At 47.8% G+C, this 20,079-nt stretch overlaps 1 protein-coding gene and 1 pseudogene across 3 annotated transcripts; both read left to right on the top strand.

The window, feature by feature from the left end:
- The first annotated feature begins 483 nt into the window (after positions 1-483).
- On the top strand, positions 484-6,739 carry LOC110334530 (annotated as a pseudogene).
- A 7,766-nt stretch (positions 6,740-14,505) lies between these two features.
- Positions 14,506-20,026, top strand: LOC110334795 (cytochrome P450 2D3). 3 transcript variants are annotated; one of them, XM_021216747.1, is made up of 9 exons: positions 14,506-14,759; positions 15,645-15,816; positions 16,092-16,244; positions 16,326-16,486; positions 17,140-17,316; positions 17,456-17,597; positions 17,819-18,006; positions 18,388-18,529; positions 19,567-19,815. In XM_021216747.1, exons 1-9 carry the CDS (start codon positions 14,571-14,573, stop codon positions 19,743-19,745), a joined length of 1,503 nt encoding a protein of 500 aa, XP_021072406.1. In that variant the 5' UTR covers positions 14,506-14,570; the 3' UTR covers positions 19,746-19,815. The 3 variants fall into 3 exon arrangements, with proteins under 3 accessions (XP_021072406.1, XP_029403952.1, XP_029403951.1); XM_029548092.1 differs by lacking the exon at positions 16,326-16,486 and having other exon boundaries at positions 14,517-14,759; positions 17,177-17,316; positions 19,567-20,026; XM_029548091.1 differs by lacking the exon at positions 16,326-16,486 and having other exon boundaries at positions 14,517-14,759; positions 17,102-17,316; positions 19,567-20,026.
- Positions 20,027-20,079: the final 53 nt, after the last annotated feature.

The following is a 20,079-nucleotide window of genomic DNA, read 5'->3' as shown; positions in this document are numbered from 1 at the left end:
GAAAAGAAAAAGACAATTAGACAACATTATAACATGACTCCAGCCAGTGTTGTGGCTCAAGCAGGTTTATTATTTCCAGGTCAGCTTTTATACCATTTTTGGTACTTGAAGAGAATAGGGTCAGTTCTTAGATCAAAGACAAAGTGATCAAAGTAATAAACAAAGTGGTAAAACAAGGCAATAAACAAAGCCCCCTGGTCACAGTCTCTAGGGTCTTATCAGGATGACCAAGATAAAATGAATGTCACACATTCCTCAACTGAGATTACCTTGAGTTTGTAGTAGCCTAAATGTGAATATTTTAACTGAGCCTACTTCCTTGATCCCCGTGACAAGTGCTTGCAAAATTTCTAGAAGCAGCCCCAAAAGCATTCCCCAAGGGAGTAATGACCTTGGGGCAAGATTATCCCCAGCTAAATTTAGATCCAAGAATCATGGACAGGAAGAGCAAGCAGGATTAGAAGCTTCAGGCCAGCAATAAGCATGGAGTCACCCACAGGCTCCAGTGACACAGAGGTGGTCAGTGCAGAGGTAGCATGGTTAGCAGAGAGGAGGAGACTCATGTCTAGTTCTTGTTGTGGGGCTGCATGGTGTGGTCGCTGCTCAGCCCCTGCTTCCCTTCTGCCACACAGAAGGTGCAGCAGAGAGAGCCTGCCTGGATTCCACTAAGACTTCTGAGCCTTTGATCTTCAGAGGTCTGTATCCATCAAAGACAGGGACTGAGCCTATGCTGAGCCTAGTGAATGGCAAGCTGGCATGTGCTGTGGCACAGCAGTGCCCAACACACAAGCACCATTTGATAAAAGACTCAGGAGTCATCTTTCTGTTTTCCTCAATGCAAACCATCCTAACCACGGGCCTCTGGCCTGAAGAAAAATCTGCCTTACCTATGTCCACGTGGAAGACTATTGACAGGAGAGATTGAATGACTAATAAATGAAGGGTAAATAGAGAGATAGGCCAGCATTTGACAAGTCCCTGAACCAACTTAATGGCACCCTAAGATTCTCAGACCATTTTTCAAGCTTCCATGGACTGGGTGAGAAAAACTTCATGTTGTATTACGTCCTGCCTGATCAACTGCATGAGCACAGACCTGTAATGATGATGACGTATGCTCCAACTGCCTCCCCCCATTGGCCTTCACTTACCCACCATGACTCTAGATGTCTTCCCCTATTGCTATTCCATCACCATAGTGGCTCCAGCCTCTTTCCCTCAACTGCAGGAAACAGTCTCCCCCTGCTCACACATCCACTGAAGCCATTGATTAGATGCCAGTCATCCCTCATGTCCTGCCAACAAAGTGCTCTGTGAAGGACTAGGAGGTCTCATTCCTCTCTGAGGCAATGTTCTCAAGCTCCCCAAAGCTTTGCAAGTTTTGGAATACAAGACATTTGTTTGCACACTGTACTGGCTAATTTTGTGTCAACTTGACACAGCTGGAGTTATCACAGAGAAAGGAGCTTTAGCTGAGCAAATGCCTACATGAGATCCAGCTGTAAGGTATTTTCTCAATTAGTGATCAAGGGGGGGGCCTTGTGGGTGGTGCCATCTCTGGGCTGGTAGTCTTGGTTCTATAAGAGAGCAGGCTGAGCAAGCCAGTGAAGGCAAGCCAGTAAAGAACATCCCTCCATGGCCTCTGCATCAGCTCCTGCTTTCTGACCTGCTTGAGTTCCAGTCCTGCATCCTTTGGTGATCAATAGCAGTATGAAAATGTAAGCTGAATAAACCATTTCCTCCCCAACTTGCTTCTTGGTCATGATGTTTGTGCAGGAATAGAAACCCTGACTAAGACACATACAATAAAAAGATCATGGATCTTGAGGGAGAGGTCTACTGGTCATGTACCTACCATACTCAACCATGTTCAGCTCTCAGGAGACACTGAACATCACTGGTCCCTCCCAACACTTGAGCAAACAAAACATAGGATTGGGGATGAACTCAGAAGACAGAGGGCAACCATGGCACTCTTTTATATGTGACAGGCTCCAAGCTTGGAGCTTCTTGATACTAGGATTTGTATTGAGTATTGGTCATTGGTCTTTTGTTGTATTGAATGTTGGACATTGGTTACTGGGCAGCAGTGGGTCTGTGATGTGGCTGCTGACTAGGACTAGCCTGTGGCCATATTCACAGTTATCTTCAAATTACTGGTAGACCTGATGCACCTATGCCAGTGCTGGACTTCTCACTACCCACCAGGACCTGTGCCATGTTCTATGGTGGGTAACCTGCTGCAGGTGCACCTACATAACATGCCATACAGCTTGTACAAGGTGAGTGACTTAGTGGTAGATGGTATCTGAGGCTATGGTGTCCATAGCAGCATATTGTGGGGCGTCAAGTCATAGGTCAGAAATGGATCTGGGCCCCCAAGAGAGACAGCATAGCAATTTTTAGTGGCATCCACTGGGACTTTTTAGAGCAAAAGATTTGGGGATTGCAGTCTAGGAGGTGATGCAGGATGTGACCACAGTTCAGGCTGGATCAACAGGGCAGCCATAGATGCTCCAAGCCCCTTATGATGCTGTCAAAGACAAGGTCTTACCATGGTGCAAATCCAGTGCACCATGTCAGTGAGACATCAGTGAGAGTGGGGCTGAAGCTGCCTGAATCTCCTGCTGCTGTGTCCTCTCTGGCCTCACTGCCCATCTCAAAGAACCAGAGTTTTTTCATGTGTGATGAAATGCTAAGGGGCCCCAGGACAGTTTACTGGCTCTTGCAAGGTCACAGCTGGAATGTCACATCTACTGTGATTCCTTTGCTGAACTTAAAACATAAGATGTCACAGTGGTAGGTATCCTCAGGCTGAGGATTTAGCTTGTGAAGAGCATTTCCCAAGATATATGATAACAATAACAACCAGGACTCACACACACACACACACACACACACACACACACACACACACACACTGGAACCCACATGTGCATGCTCTACACCTTGCTCATGTTTGCCCAGTGAGCCTGGTTGCATGATCTTTGGGGACCTCTACTTCCTATTTCTCTGTTCCTCTACTTCAACTTCAAAACTGCTATGGTGACATGTTCAGCATACAGATGGTCTGGAAGCCCGTGGTCTTAATCAAGGGACTGAAGTCAGTGCAGGATGTGCTGGTGACCTGTGGAGAGGACACCGTTGGCCGCCCTGAAATACCCATCTTTCATCAAATAGGCTGTGGGGCGAAAGCAAAAGGCAAAATGCTGTATGGGAATAGAGATGGGATCATAGCCAGAGACGTGAAAGGGTGAGCAGAGAAAGATCAGGATATATGATGCAAGTGGTAATGGAGATACAAAATAAAAATAAATAGATTAAAGACACTGAAATCTATCTGGAGCCTCCTTGCATGCTCAAGGGTGGTAGAGATGTATTTGTGAGGAAAGGTGAAGTTATGGGAGATTCTGATACCAGAGGATAAGAGAGATGAAGGGGCAAGAGGGCATCATAGCCATGCATATTTGGTTACACACAGATGAACCTGCAGGTGTTGTTCTTGCTTGCACCTTATGGGCCTGAGTGGCAAGAGCAGATGCGATTTTTTTGTGTCTATCCTGTGCAACTTCAGCCAGGGCAAGAAATTTCTAGAGCAGTCAGTGACAGATGAGGCTGGACACATCTGTGACACCTTCACTGCCCAGGCTGGAGGGTGACGCATGTGCACTGCAAGTGGGGACAGAGAGACAGCAACAATATCCTGAATTTTGCTTGCATCTCGACTCCCAGGGAGTTCCCTCAAACCATACACCCTTCGGGACAAAACCTTGTGCAATGTGATTGTGTCTCTCATTTATGTCCATCGCTTCAAGTATGAAGACCCTGACATTATCAAGTTGCTAAAAGTATTGAAAGACAACATGGGAGAGAAAATTGGCTTGATCCCTGAGGTAGGAGCCTCAAGAGCAACCTGCAGAGTGACTTCTGTGCTGTCCATCTTCTAAGAGGAGGCTGTAGACAGATTTGGAAAGGAGACCTCTAGAAGTGTCATCCATAGGAATAGGAGCCTGAAGCTTGAAAAGCCTCCAGCAATGAGAGGGGAAGAGTGGACAAAAGTCAGATCTTCTAGAAGTTGAGAACCTGGGCCTCAGCCCACATGGACGTCACCAATGCCTATGAGATTTCTACCAAGGCACTGCTAAAGGCTGAAGGCAGGTACTAAGAAGGAATCAGGTGATGGTGAGAACAAATAGGATCTGTGACCATCATGGAAGAGGATGGAGACTAAGACTGGTTGAGATCAACACTAAGCCTATGTACCCAGGTGCCAAAGAGACGGTCAGAGGGTAAAGGAGCTTGCCTGGCAAGCAGGTTGCTTGAGGTTCATTTCTCAACCCATGTAGTAAGGTGAGAACTGACTCTGTATGTTTATCCCAGACCTCACCATCCTTGTTGGGTAAGTAGCTCACCTCACATCACGTATACACAACACACATTGGAATAGTAGTGAATATTATTACTACAAATCTTATTTACTCAACTCCTTAAAGACAGCAGGAAGGCCTACCATATTCTATGGCTGTTACAGGTTCTGAACACATTCCCAATTCTCCTGCACATCCCAGGGTTGGCTAACAAAGTCTTCCCTGGGCAAAAGACATCCTCACCATGGTGGATAAGCTGGTGACTGAGCACAAGAGGACCTGGGACCCAACCAGCCACCTCGAGACCTGACTGATGCCTTTCTGGCTGAAATGGAGAAAGTGAGAGACTCTGAGATCTAGTGTCCATTGTGCTGTGAATAACCCAGTGACACCAAACCACCTAAAGTCATCAGGAGGGTGTTATGGGGGCACTCCAGTCTCTCCACTGAGTCTACTGCTTTTCTGTGTCCTAGGCAAAGGAGAACCCTGAGAGTAGCTTCAATGAAGCAAATCTACGTCTGGTTGTCCTTGACCTGTTTGGTGCTGGGATTGTGACGAGTTCAGTCACTCTGACCTGGGGCCTTCTGCTCACAATCCTGCATGTGGATGTGCAGAGTAAGCCTGACTGGGGCTGCGTAGGAGGGTAGAGGCACACTCTGTAAGATTACTTGGAACACTTGTGGCTCCCAGCAATGGTTTAACCCAGCCTTCTATAAGGTCGATGGATATCTTTCTCAGATGGACTCAGCCCTTAATAGAGAGGTAGTGGAGAGACAAGGGATACCTGCTGGCGCACCTTCACAGAAGTCATGCTGTCTTTCCAGACAGAGTACAACAGGAAATCAACAAGGTCATAGAGCATGTGTGGTAACCAGAGATGGTAGACCAGTCCCATATGCCCTACACCAATGCTGTCATACATGAGGCTCCATGCTATGCTGACATTATCCCAATACCTTTGCCACAAGGACTTCTAGTGATGTTGAAGTGCAGGACTTCCTTATCACTATGGAAGGCCTGGGACCTGCCCAAATTCTACTCAGTGTTGCTGGCTAGCTAGAGGCATGAGCTGCCCAGTTAAGGAGGACTGAAATTTAAATAACCCAATTCTCAACTCCAAAGTACCAACTCCCCCAGGGTAGGCATGGGAATAGAAACAAGGGCAAGAACTGTACACTAGGAACCCCATCTAGAAAGGCAAGCAAGGTAAAATATGGCAGGAGTGGTTGTAACAGCCACTAACTACAAATACAGGTGAGAGTGTGTGCACATCTGCCAATTATTACATATCCCTGCATTTATGAGTTGTGTGAAGCTCCTAGGGCTGAGTTTATATGACAGCATCCAGGGTGTGAATGAGAGGCTCTGCTTGTTACCTTGGTGACTAGGGTCTAGGGAGCCTCAACCCTGTCTGTGTACAAACCATCTGCTTCCTGCTAGGGGACAACAATCATCCCCAACCTGTCCTGTGTCATGTGTGTATAAAAAGAGAGAGAATATGTTCTGTGGGGTATGGTGAAGAATGGGAGATAGGAATGTCTTAGAGGGCCCAAGCCAAGGCATCCGTTCCCCTGGGGGGCCATCCACATGACAGTATAGTAGAGAATAGAGTTTATTCAGGGCATGTGGAGGGCAGTTAAGAGGGTAGTAGAGGCAGAGAAAGGGAGAGAGAGAGAGAGAGAGAGAGAGAGAGAGAGAGAGAGAGAGAGAGAGGAAGAGAAGAGAAGAGAAGAGAAGAGAAGAGAAGAGAAGAGAAGAGAAGAGAAGAGAAGAGAAGAGAAGAGAAGTAGAGGCCAGCCATGAGCAAGTAGAGGGGGGATGAAGGAGGAAGGGGCAAGGGGACAGAAAGGGAGCAAGAAGGCATGAGTGCAAGAGAAAAAGAGAGGGAGGAGTGCGCAAGCAGCCTCTTTTACAGTGGGTCAGGCCTGCCTGGCTGCTGCCAAGTAACTGTGGGGTGAAGCATACCTAACTATTGCCAGGTAACTGTGGGATGGAGTTTATACAGAAAGCTAACACTCCTTGCTGAAGAATGAGACTGTCTGGGAGAAGCCCCTCTGCTTCCATCCTGAACACTTCCTGGATGCCCAGGGCCACTTTGTGAAGCATGAGGCCTTCATGCCATTCTCAGCAGGTGCCTTAGAGGGTGGAGCACCAGTCAGGTCCCAGACTGACTGAGCCCTCTTCCATCCACAGGCCGCCAAGCATGCCTCCAGGAGCTCCTGGCCCACATGGAGCTCTTCCTGCTCTTCACCTGCCTCCTGCAGCGCTTTAGCTTCTCTGTGCCAGCCGGACTACCCCTTCCCAGTGATAATGACATCTACACAATGCCAGTTACTCCAAAGCCCTACCAGCTCTGTGCAGTGGTTGGCTAGCAGGGGCAGTGGCTCTATCCTTATCCCAAGTTCAGGCTTATTGATATCCCATAAACAAGTTCTGTGTCTGCAACTCAGATTCTTGGTCCAAACTCCACTCTTGTGTCAATTGTGCCCCAAGACAACAGGCTACAGTTCTTCTTAACACTCTGTCTCAGTCCAACCTATCAACAGCTTTAATGTGGTGAGAATAGAATTAATTACTCCAGGAGCAGTGGCCTTCACTAATGCACATGGGAGGATGAAGTAAGACGATGGCAAGTTCAGGGCCAGCTTGGCTATATAGCCTGGACTACTTAATGAGACACTTTCTCAGAAAGGGGAGGCATGGTTAGTCATCAGGGAGTGCTGAAGGGAGGAATTAGAAAGGAATAAAAGAGAGGAGAGAGGGACGCATCCAGATAAAGTAGGAGGAAAGGCTGATTTTAACTGCTTGACCCTATATCACACAAAAAGACCTAACAATGGCCGCTAGGTTGGTTATACACTGCACACGGAAATCAGACCCAAGGATTACTGTGAAGAGAGTGTGTATGGCTTATGCTGGAAATCAGCATAATTCTTGTTCTGGTGACAATGTTGACATAGGTCTCCGAGACCCTGAAGAGCCACAAATGATGGTTAAGGCCTCTCTCAAAACTAGAAAAGCTGCTGTCTTTTCACTCAGGCTTCCTGCACTCAAGGGATGTGAAAGAAATCTACTGAAGAAACAGGGGACAGGTCAGACTCCAGGAAGATGGGCAGGACCCACTGTTCTGTCTGGGAACACCTGTCAAGACTGAGAAAAGTCCTCCCTGCAACCATGTGTGACAAATGTACTAGATGCTACTCACTAGGAAAGTTCAAGTATTTTAGAGTCTTGAAAGTGTGTTCATTTGATGGAGCCAAGGAGGACTGTTCTAGAGGCATGTGACACTTAACAAGGCTCATTTTAGACTCCATATAGTCTGAGGGCAGACCAAAGCATTTCAAGACCCTGAACTATATGACCGGGCTTGCAACACACATGTATACAAATACTGATTTTGCTTTTGCTTTTGTGAAAAAGAAATTGTTCTCCCATGGGCTCTATTTCAATAGGAATATTAAGGGCACTCCTCCCACTGCTCATCATTTGGCATACACTAGTTCATTGAATGTACAGGTCAAAACACTCACCCTGCTGGGGAAAGTATACTTCACAAAACCCCTCCTGTGCACACAGAAATAATCACATCTTTTTACCAAAAACTCCTCTTCCTTCCTATTCAACCCCCCTTTCATATTATTGTATATCCATGGGTATTTGCCTGCATTCATGCAGTGTGCACACAGGACAGAACAGAGTACAAGATTCCTAGAGACTAGAGTTGCCATTAGTTGTAAATCATCCCTTGGGTGCTCAGAGTCAAACCTGGGTGGTCATATCTGAGAGGACCTAGAAGATGTGACATTCCTAGCCACAAGGTCCAGATCTCAGACTGTGAATGTAGATCAGTGATAGAGCATTTGCCCAACACATGTGAGGGCCTGGATACAATAAGTACCAAACACACAAGAAAAAGAGCCTTGTGTGCCAAGACAAGACATGGAGCCTTGTCTGCTGAACCTGATCCTTGAAGTCTGATGGGTGTTTTGGCCACTAGCCTTATTTGCTACAACAGTTCAGAAATATGACCCACTTAAAGGTGGCCTTTAATGTGGCGGTTCTGATTAATGGACAGAAGTTTCTGCAGATGACACCCATGCAAACTATCTGTCAGTGTCGTTAGATGACCACCCAGGCTTCGTGCCCAGCTCTGAAGTTAAAAGGTCATGTGGGTAGAGTTGGTCAGTGATGGGATTGGGCTTAGGAAGCAATGGGTAGTGGCTAATGGTGGTGCTATGTGATCAGGTCATAAGGAGAAAGTCACTGATTTCAAGGTAGAACATGAGGGATATGTGCTGGTGTGTGGCAGCAACGTTTTGGAGAATTCATGGGAGAACCAGACACGGAGGTACCCATACGAATGATGGAATGTGGATGGCAGACCACAGAACTCCCAGGTATCCATGGTTATGTCCATAATGCGAGTGTGCATGTGCCATTGTGACAGTTTGTATATGCTCAGTCCAGGGAGTGGAATAATAAGAAGTGTGCCCTTGTTGAAGTAGATTTGTCACTGTAGGTGGGCTTAAATACTCTCAACCTAGCTGCCTGGAACCCAGAATTCTGCTAGCAGCCTTCAGATGAAGATGTAGCTCTCTCAGCTCCTGCACCATGCCAGCCTGGATGCTGCTGTGTTCCCACCTAGATGATAATGGACTGAACTCTGAGCTTGTAAGCCAGCCCCAATTGAATGTTGTCTTTATAAGAGTTGCCTTGGTCACAGTGCCTGTTCACAGCAGTAAAACCCTAACTAAAGCAGAAGTTGGTACCAGGGACTGGGGTATTGCTGTGAAAGATCTAAGCATGCTTTTGTTTGGAAGAATGTGGATTTCGGGACTTTGGGTTTGGAAAAATGATGGAATGTTTTAGTGGGGCTTAATGGGCTACGCTAGTAGGAATATGGAAGACTTTGTTACTGAGAGTGATTTGAATTGTTGGGACCTGGAGCAAGAGGATTCAGTGGAGGATTTTAATATGTGGTCTAAAAACTGTTTTGTGGTATTTTGGTGAAGAATGTGACATTTTGCTGTTGTCTGAAGAGTCTGCCTGAGGCTAAATTAAAGAGACTCAGATTAATTGCATTGACAATGGAAGTTTAAGAGATGCCCATCATAGACTTTGTCCTCTTGTTAAGCTGCATTATGAGCATTTTAAACAAGCATAGCAACCTAAGAAAGAAAAATAGAAAATATATGATTCAAGTCTTAAAGAAGCACCAGGAAGTGAAATGGAGCTGAGTCCTGTGTTCAAGAATATTAAATTGAATTAAGGGAGTATTGACCATAGGGAAAGATACCACCCAGCTAAATTTAGATCTAGGCATGGAAGTACAAGCCTTGAATCCCAGGAGGCAAAGACAATCAGATCTTTGAGTTCAATACCAGCCTAGAACAGATCAAGTTCTGGACAAAGAAAACCTTAAATCCAGGCTTGGTAGATGAAACCTTTAGGAGACACTATTTAGGAGACAGGCATGCAGATCTCTTTGTTCAAAGTCAGTCTACAGAGCAACTTCCAGGTCGGCCAAGTTTACACAGGGAAAGAGTTGGAAGAGAAATAGCCAAGGTTGTACCTCCTGAAACAGTTGTATTGGTAATGTGTAAGAGTCACACAGGTGGTGGCAGTTTGAAGGCAGGAAGGGGTCATGAAGAGCAGCTGAGGGTTCTCACTGTGAGAGACCACAGAAGGCCATTTGGGAAGGTGCTGCCGCAGCTGCAGTTGACAATCCAGGGATGAAAGGGTTATGCAGATTTGAGGCTTGGCACCATAAGGAGATTTTATGGGAGATATTAATAACACCTACTTGCAGCAGAATACCCCAGAATTTTGGAGATGCTAGTACCATGTGATGATCACCAAGAACAACAGTAGCAGCAGTGGAGTGGATCAACTTGAGCTTAGAGTGCTACAGAGGGCAGAGCTGTAGAAGTGACACCAGCCCAGAGGAGCCCAGAAGATCATGTGTGCATCTCAGACAAAGAAGCAAGCTATATATCATTGAAGCTGCCTTAGAGACCCCAAGATGTTCGAGATGACAGAGCCATGGGCTATTTGCTGAGAAAGGCTGCTAACAGGGAATGAAACCAGTTTAGGAGAAAGAAATTTGTTGCAGACAACAAAGACGAAAAAGAAGTTGAAGATCTGAAGACTGCTCTGACATCACACACGGAGATGCAGAGTTGGGATTTTTACCCAGCGGGTTTTCTGTATTGCATTGGGTATTACAGTTGAGTGACTGAAGGAACCTCAGAAGAGACCTTGAACTTTGGAATTTTAACTTTCCTGAGACTGCTATAGACTATGGGACCTTTGAAGTTGGACTAAATATAATTTGCATTTTGCTATGTTTAGGTATGGTCCCCATAGACAAATGTTTGAACAAGCCTATGTGGACCAGGGAATAAAATGTATGGTTTGTGTATGATTGGCCCAGGGGGGTGGCAGTACAGGAGGTTTGGGCTTGTTGGAGTAGGTGTGCCAGTGTGGTTTTGGGAATTAACACCCTCATCATAGCTGACCTAAAGCCAGTATTCTGCGAACATCCTTTCGATGAAGATGTACAACTTTCAGATCTGCCTGCACCATGCCTTTCCAAACACTGTCATGCTCCTGTCTTGATGATAGTGGACTAAACCTCTGAACCTGTTAGCCAACCCCAATTAAATGTGGTTCTTTATAAGCGTTACCTTGGTAATGGTGTCTGTTCACAGCAGTAAAACCCTAATTAAGACACATGTATACTCCCTTCAGCACCATAGGAAAAGCCACAGCATGTTCTGTACTTCACTTCTACCAGCCATCTTGGAGCTTGGTACCATGGAAAAGGTGAACCACTCCTGTCCCTTTTTCTGTTTGTCTGTCTGTCATTGGACATTTATGAACCATGTAACTGTGGGCATGGATGTCCAATGACCCTTCAGGGAGGAGCCTCCTTTGACTTCACTATGTATTCTCAAAGGGAAACTCCCGATTGATAGCATCTTTAGTAGTTTTGTTGAATAATTTCTGTACAGTTATCCTCAGTGCTGATTGACATTCTCTGAAGAATGCCCAAGGCTCTGCAAGCTCTGCCCCCTGGACACCAGTGTTTCCAGAGCTGTTTTGATAGAACCACAAAGTGTGGCTTTGGCCTCATTGTCCTAATAATAAGTGACAGTGGGCACTGTTTATGTGATTGTTGGCTGCTTGTCTGCTCACTTTACACAGATGTCTTTGCACGCCTTTGGCTCATGTTTGCTACAGACATCTGACATAGGATTTTATTTCTGACTCCTACTCTCTTGTCAGGCCTCTGCATTGCCATTACTTTCTTCCTCCCAGGGTTTGTATCTTTTTCTCCCTTTTAACAGTGACCTTGTTAAAGAACATTTGGATTTATTTATTTATTTATTATTTAGGTGTATGTGGGTGTGTGTATCACGTATTTATTCTTGGGTAGTAGGGAGTTGGCTCAACCATAAGGAGCTAAAACACTCCTTCTACTCTGTGGCTCCAAAAGCTTGAACTCAGACTGTTGGACTGCATGGCAGATGTTTACCCACCAAGCCATCTCAGCAGCCAGGCATGGGTGTATTTAACTATTACAAAAACCCAGTTTGGCTTTAATTCTCTGATGCTTGTGCTATGTTCTTTGTGACCATAAGTCTATTTGGATATGACAACAGTTTTACAAACCCCAACTACTTCTTCAGCTTGGAGGTGGAAATGGAGGTTGGTCAGTGTCATGATCCTGCTCAGCAGTCCCCTTTGTGTGCATTTTGGGAATATACAAAATACTCCTCCAGGAATTATATATGAGTTTGATTCTCAGTACTTTACATTTTGTTTCATACCAAGTGAATCATCTGAAGTGTTGACTCTGTGGTTGCTGATTTCATAGGTAATTGTCAATGGTAATAGACCACAGTCCCACTGTGGCCTCAAACCATGAGGGATACAGTATCTATTCAGGGATGAAAGTGTCACCAATGCTGGTCTACCACGGCCATCCTTTGCCCAAACTAAGCTTTCCCAAGTCTTCCCTCAATAGTCACTAACATCCTAATGAGTCACGTTCCACTTCTCAGAATGCTTAGGAAAAGAAAAAGACCTAGAAACGACTCTGAGACTCACTGTTGATCATCATTTCAGTGAAACAAGACAAATAAAAGGCAAGAAAGGGAAACAGTGCACAGGACAGAGTGCAGGAGAGATGTGCCCAGGTTCTTCTGTCTTCTTCCAGAGAGTCCAAAGGACAGTAATCAATTATATGTACACATGACTGCAGAGAATAACAAATCTGGGAGTCCCACTGCCCTGATGCCTAGAACTCAACATCCTATTGTGGACATGCCACACCTGTGCTGCTGACATGAATATCCAGGCCCCAATGCACTTAAACTCACATGATCCTGACAGACCACAGTTGTTCACCTGACGTAGAGAACATCGACCCAGGATAAAGGGAAACAAACTGTGCCAGCAGATAGATGGATAGCAGAGCATCCAGATCCTCTCCCAAGAGCAGGAGACAGAGAGGAAACCCATGACAGCACACAGTGAGTGACATCCCTCACCTGTCTGTGCACTTACCTCACAAGGACTCATTTACTGATGTAGGAAAATCCAGCCTGAGTCACACCATCCCCCACTGGGGCCAGCACCATTCTTGGATAATGTCACGTATGACAGACAGGTAGAGATGAGAAACCAAATGTGTTGTCCCAGTCCTGACATGCAGGTGTAAGCATCAGGCACCAGAACATACACTGGACGTGCCCTGGAGCAAACCAGGAGGAATCCAGCAGCCTGAGTCTGTCAGTGACCTGAGCAAGTTGTCTCCCTAATCCCACACTGACCATGATCCATGGTGGTGTCCTGACTCCCATATAGGTCTCCTTTCAGGTCAACTTGGAGCTTGAGAAAGACACTTTTCTCTGCCCCAACCTATGGTGCCAGTCTATGCAACTGGGTTGGTCAGGGCCAAGAATCATGAACAGGAAAAGGAAACAGCCTTAGAGGCTCCAGGCAAACAGTAAGCATGGATTCACCCACAGGCTCCAGTGACACACAGGTGGTCAGTGCAGGGGTGGCATCCACATCAGAGAAGAGGGGACCCATGTGTAGTCATTGCTGTGGTGCTCCATGGTGTGGTCTCTGCTCAGCTCCTGCCCCCCTTCTGCCACACTGAAGGGAGAAGCAGAGACAGTCTGCCTGGATTCCACAGGGACTTTCGAGCCTGTGATCTTTAGAGATCCGGATCAGGAGCAAGGACAGGGACTGAACCTCTGCTGACCCTAGTGAGTGGAGAGTTGCTATGTGTGGTATGTCAGGCAGTGGCCAGCATACAAGTGTCATTAGTTTGAAGGCTCGAGTCATCTTCCTGTTTTCCTCAAGGCTCCCCACCCTGACCCCAGGCCTCTGGCATGAAGAGCAAACTGACTTACCTATGTCCATTTGGAAGACTGTTGCCAAGACAGAATGGCCCACCAACAAACAAGGGGTGACTAAGAGACAGACTCCAGCATGTGACAAGTTCCTGAACCTACTTAATGGCCCCTCAAGATTCTCAGACCGTATCTCCACTTGCTCAGATTGGGTCTGAGAAATGCTGTGTAGTATGTCTTGATTCCTAATCAACTGAATGACTACAGACCTGTCCTAAAGATTGCAAATACTCCAGCTATGCTTCTCCACTCCCCTTCCCCAGTGCCCTTCCCTCACCCATAGGAGTTCCAGCCCCATTCCCTCAATGCAGGAGACAGCCTCCCACTGCTCACAGACCCACGGAAGCCATTGACTGAATGCCAGTCACCCCTCACGTCCTCCCAACAAAGTGCTCCGTGTGGCTCTTGGCAGTCTCATTCCTCTCTGAGACAATGTTCTCAACTCCTAAACCTTACCATGTGTGGCATACAAGGTTTTTCTTTTGTATGCAATGATCATATTATCTGTCTTGAAACAGCGATCCACTGGACAGCTTCCTCCCAATCTCAGCCCCGTACAACCATCATGCCCAGCTCTTAGAAGGGACTGAACATCTCTGGCCCCTCCCTACACTTAGCCAAACAAAACAGAGAAATGGTATTGGAGGCAGAGAGCAAAGGGCAATCCTGGCACTCCTTTATAAGGTGGTAGGATCCAAGCTTGGGGCTTCCTGATCCTGGGTATTTTATTGATTGTTGGTCATTGGCCTCTGGGAAGCTTGGGCAGCAGGGGGCATCCATGGAGCTGCTGACTGGGACTGGCCTGTGGCCTGTGGCCATATTCACAGTCATCTTCATATTACTGGTGGACCTGATGCACCGGCGCCAGCGCTGGACTTCTCGCTACCCACCAGGCCCTGTGCCATGGCCTGTGTTGGGTAACCTGCTGCAGGTAGACCTGGATAACATGCCATACAGCTTGTACAAGGTGAGTGACTTAGTGGTGGATGGTAACTCAGGTTATGGTGTCCTTAGCAGCACATAGTGGGGGTCGAGCCACGGGTCAGACAGGGACCTGGACCCTGAAGCAGGAAAAGCTTGCAAACTTTTGGTGGCATCCACTGGGACATTCTAGGGCAAAAGTTATGAAGGACAAAGTCCAGGAGTTAAAGCTGGCTGTGACAACAGGGTTCAGTCTGGTTGGACAGGACAGCAGTTATAGAGGTCCCAAGTCCCTTATGATCCTGTCAAAGACAAGGTCTTGCCATGGTGCAGCGTCTAGTGCCGCATATCAGTCAGGACACTGAGTGGAGAGAGAGGCTGTGTCTGCCTGAATCTCCTGCTGCTGTGTGCTCTCTGACCCTTCTGCCCATCTCGAGGAACCAGAGTTTATTCATGTGTATTGAGATTCTAAGGGACCCCACGACAGTTTTCTGACTCTGACAAGATCACCACTGCAGTGTCAAATCTACTGTGATTACTTTACTGAACTTATAAGATGTCACAGTGATAGGAATCGTCAGGCTGGGGATGGAGCTCAGTGAGAGCATTTTCCCAGGATACATGAGTACCAGGGTTCAATATCAAGCAAAACACACACACACACACACACACACACACACACACACAAATGTGAGTGTGCGCACACATGTGCTCTGGCACTCGAACATATATGTTCACACACATGCATGTGGATGCACACCAACATGTTCACACACATGTGCCCACACTTGCATGTGTGTGCCCACAAACATGCTCACACACATATACACACTGGAACCTGCATGTGCACACTCAACACCTTGCCCACGTTTGCAAGTGAGCCTGGTTGCATGCTCTCTGGAGACCTATGTTTTCTGTCCTTCTACTTTAGCTTCAAAACCGCTATGGTGACGTGTTCAGTCTTCAGATGGCCTGGAAGCCCGTGGTCGTGATCAGCGGACTGAAGGCTGTTCGGGAAGTGCTGGTGACCTGTGGAGAGGACACAGCTGACCGCCCTGAAATGCCCATCCTTCAACACCGAGGCTATGGGCAAAAAGCTAAAGGCAAAATGCAGTGTGGGGGCAGAGATGGCATCAGGGTCAGTTTGGGGGACACTGAGAAGAAGAAGGGCATGATGCAGGTGGTATTGAAGTTAAGAAATTAACAAAGTTCCTAAAATCCATTGTGGAGCCTCCTGAGCATACTGGAGGGTGGTAGAGATATGTATTGGGGGAAGGGTGAGGTTATGGGGGACACTGATCCCAGAGGAGAAGAGAAATGAAATGGGGAGAGGACAACACAGCCAGGTGTCCTTGGTTACACATGTATGTACCTTCAGGTGTGGTCCTTGCACCTTACGGACCTGAATGGCGAGAGCAGAGGCGATTCTCTGTGTCGACCCTGCGCAACTTCGGACTGGGCAAGAAATCGCTGGAGCAGTGGGTGACAGAGGAGGCTGGCCACCTCTGTAATGCTTTCACCGCCCAGGCTGGTGGGTAATGTGTGTGGACTACAAGTGGGGGCAGGGAGACAGCAACAATATCCTGAATTTTACTTGCATCTCCACTCCCAGGGAGTCCCCTCGATCCTTACACACTCCTGAACAAAGCTGTGTGCAATGTGATTGCGTCTCTCATTTATGCCCGTCGCTTTGAGTATGGAGACCCTGACTTCATCAAGGTGTTAAAAGTATTGAAAGAAAACATGGGAGAGAATACTGGCTTGTTTCCAGAGGTAGGAGACTCAAGGGCAGCCTTCAGAGCAACTTCCCTGCTGTCCACCTGCCAGGAGGAGGCTGTAGACAGGGGATTTGGAAAGGAGACAGCTAGAAGTGTTAACCACAGGAATAGGAGCCTGAAGCTTGACAAGCCTGCAGCAATGGGAGGGGAGAAGGGGACCAAGGCCCTCTAGAAGGTGAGAAGCTGGGCCTCTGCTCACAGGAAAGCCACCAAATCCTATGAAATTTCCACCAAGGCACTGCTAGAGGCAGAAGGCAGGGACTAAGAAGGAGTCAGGTGGGAACACATAGGGCCAGTGTCCATCATGGAAGAGGCTGGAAACTAAGAATGGCTGAGATCAACACTAAGCCTATGTACCCAGGAGCCAGAGAGATGGTCAGTGGGTAAGGAGCTTGCCAGGTAAGCAGGGTGCTTGAGTTTCAATCCTGGATGCCATGTAACTGACTCTCTATGGTTTTCCCGGACCTCAACATCTTTGTTGTGGCAAGAGCACTGCTCACATCATGTGCACATGGAAACACATTGAAATAATGACTATTATTACTGAACTTATTTTTTTACTTATTATTATTATTTTAACTAATTATTTACTCAACTCATTAAATTAAAGGCAGCAGGAAAGCCTACCATATTCTACGGCTGTTACAGGTTCTGAACACATTCCCAATTCTCCTGCACATCCCAGGGTTGGCTGACAAAGTCTTCCCTGGGCAAAAGACATTTTTCACCATGGTGAATAAGCTGGTGACTGAGCACAAGAGGACCTGGGACCCTGACCAGCCACCTCGTGACCTGACTGATGCCTTTCTGGCTGAAATGGAGAAAGTGAGAGACTCTGAGATCTGGTGTCCATTGTACTGTGAAGAACCCAGTGACACTGAAGTGTCACCACCTAAAGTCATCAGGAGGGTGTTATGGGGCCTTCCTGTCTCTCCACTGAGTCTACTGCTTTTCTGTGTCCTAGGCAAAGGGGAACCCTGAGAGTAGCTTCAATGAAGCAAATCTACATCTGGTTGTCCTTGACCTGTTTGGTGCTGGGATTGTGACGAGTTCAATCACTCTGACCTGGGCCCTGCTGCTCATGATTCTGCATCCAGATGTGCAGTGTAAGCCTGGCTGGGACTGGGAAGAAAGGAGGTGGAGGGTAGAGACACAGTCCTTACGCTTACTTGGGACTCTTGTGGCTCCCAGCACTGGTTTGACCCAGACTCCAGCAAGGGTGATGACCACCTTCCCCCCATGGGCCCAGCCCTTAACAGAGAGGTAGTAGAGGGACAAGGGGCACCCCTCTGGTGTTCCTTTTTCTAAGGGGTTGCTGTCTTGCCAGGCCGAGTACAACAGGAAATCGACGAGGTCATAGGGCAGGTGCGGCCACCAGAGATGGCAGACTTGGCCCGCATGCCCTACACCAATGCTGTCATTCATGAGGTGCAACGCTTTGCAGACATTGTCCCAATGAACTTGCCACATAAGACTTCTCGTGATATTGAAGTACAGGGTTTTCTTATCCCTAAGGTAGGCCTGGGTTCCTCCAAAGTCAAGTTGCTAGCTATCTAGTGGAATTTAGGCAACCCAATTCTCCACTCCACAGTACCTACTTCCCCTGGGTAAGTTCGGAAAGACAATCAGTAGCAAGAACTGTATACTGGAATCCCCAGCTAGAAAATCGAGCAAGGTAAAAGTCAAGTGGTAACAGCCACTACCTACAAATACAGGTGACAGTGTGTATATCTGTCACTTATCACATATCCATGTCATAGCATTACTGAAAGCTGGGAAGCCTCTAGGGCTAGGGTTACATGAAAGGATCCAGTCTGTGAGGTAGAGACCATGCATGTGAGCAGGGTCTAGACAGCCCCACCCCAGTCCAACTTCACACCATGCACCTTCTTCCAGGGGACGACCCTCATCCCCAACCTGTCCTCCGTGCTGAAGGATGAGACTGTCTGGGAGAAGCCCCTCCGCTTCCATCCTGAACACTTCCTGGATGCCCAGGGCCACTTTGTGAAACCTGAGGCCTTCATGCCATTCTCAGCAGGTGTCTCTGGAGTGCCTGGCTCCCTGTCTCTTCCCAGGATGCCTTGGAGGGTGGAGCACTATGGGGAAATAAAGGGGGTGGGAGAGAACCTGAATTGCAGGGACATGGGGGACTGCCTTGCGCTCTCTATGCCGCCCTTGTGAGTGCCTGGCTCTGGGAAGCCATGAACCCCAGTTGGAGGTGGGTAGAGAGGGAGCAATCTGGGGTCTCTGGGTCTCATGGAGGCCAGAGATGACAGGTTCTCAGTCTCAGACATCCCAGATGTCACTGCATGTTGCGTAAGAGCTGAGAACAGGCCCTCAGATGGACTCTGGCCCAGGGGTCAGAGGGAGGGTGGGGGGGGAGCCCTGTCAGTTTACTGCGGGGGGGGGGTGAGAGAATCTGACTAGCTCAGGCTGCTAGCTCAGTGGGTGCCTTGGGTTGGCTGGTGGTCATGGCTGGAGAGCAGGAAGTCCTTCCAGTGGGAGGTTAGATGCGGCTCTTTAGAGGAAAAACCTGCTCTATTGCCCCAACACAGCGAGTCTCAGTGAACAGAGATGGTCTACGGTTTTAGAGCTTCATTGTAGAGAAGCAGAGAGAAAGAGAGAAGGTAGAAAGAGAGAGGCCAGCCATAGCCATGTGGAGAGAGGCGGGAAGGGAGGGGCTGAAGGAGAGCTAGAGATGAGAATAAGAGACATGAGGGCTTAAGAGAACGATGAAGGGCCAAGCAGCCCCTTTTATAGTGGGCTGGGCTATCTTGCAGTTACCGGGCTGTGGGAAGGAGCATACCTGGCTATAGCCAGATACTGTGGGGGCGGAGTCTAGCCAGAGTACAAGGAGTTTGGGGATGTGGCTGGTAGTCGCAGGATTATGGAGCTGGGGGCTCCATGGTGTCAGGCACCTTTGTCTGTCTGGGGGAATAGCTCACTGTTCTGTCCCTTGTAGAGTTTCTACTGGGTCTCCAGAGTAAATCTCACCTGACCAGAAAACAGGCTGCCTTTCACAGTGCCACAAAGCACCAATCAGGTCCCAGACTGACAGCCCTTTCTGACCCACAGGCCGAAGAGCATGCCTGGGGGAGCCCCTGGCCCGCATGGAGCTCTTCCTCTTCTTCACCTGCCTCCTGCAGCGCTTTAGCTTCTCAGTGCCCGCTGGACAGCCCCAGCCCAGTGACTATGGCGTCTTTTCATTTCTGGTTAGCCCCTCCCCCTACCAGCTCTGTGCATTCACACGTTAGCAGGCAACACATCCTAATCCAGAAGCTAGCTTAAAGTCACATGCACAATAAACCAGTTTTGTGGCTGCCACTTCTTTTCTCATTCAAATCTCATTCCTGTCTGTGCTCAGTCCTCAGAGAACAGTCCTCGACCACACTCTTGCCTGAACCTTCCTTAATGGACATCTTGAGTGTTAAGAGAAAGAGGTAACGGCCACACCAGTCCCATTAGAATCTGTGTGACAGAGCCGGGCGTGGTGGCGCACGCCTTTAAGCCCAGCACTCGGGAGGCAGAGGCAGGCGGATTTCTGAGTTCGAGGCCAGCCTGGTCTACAAAGTGAGTTCCAGGACAGCC

Source organism: Mus pahari, chromosome 17, assembly GCF_900095145.1.
Source record: "Mus pahari chromosome 17, PAHARI_EIJ_v1.1, whole genome shotgun sequence".
In the NCBI taxonomy this organism is placed as follows: Eukaryota; Metazoa; Chordata; class Mammalia; order Rodentia; family Muridae; genus Mus; species Mus pahari.
Note: the sequence above shows the minus strand (reverse complement) of the source record. Positions and strands in the feature narration are given on the sequence as shown.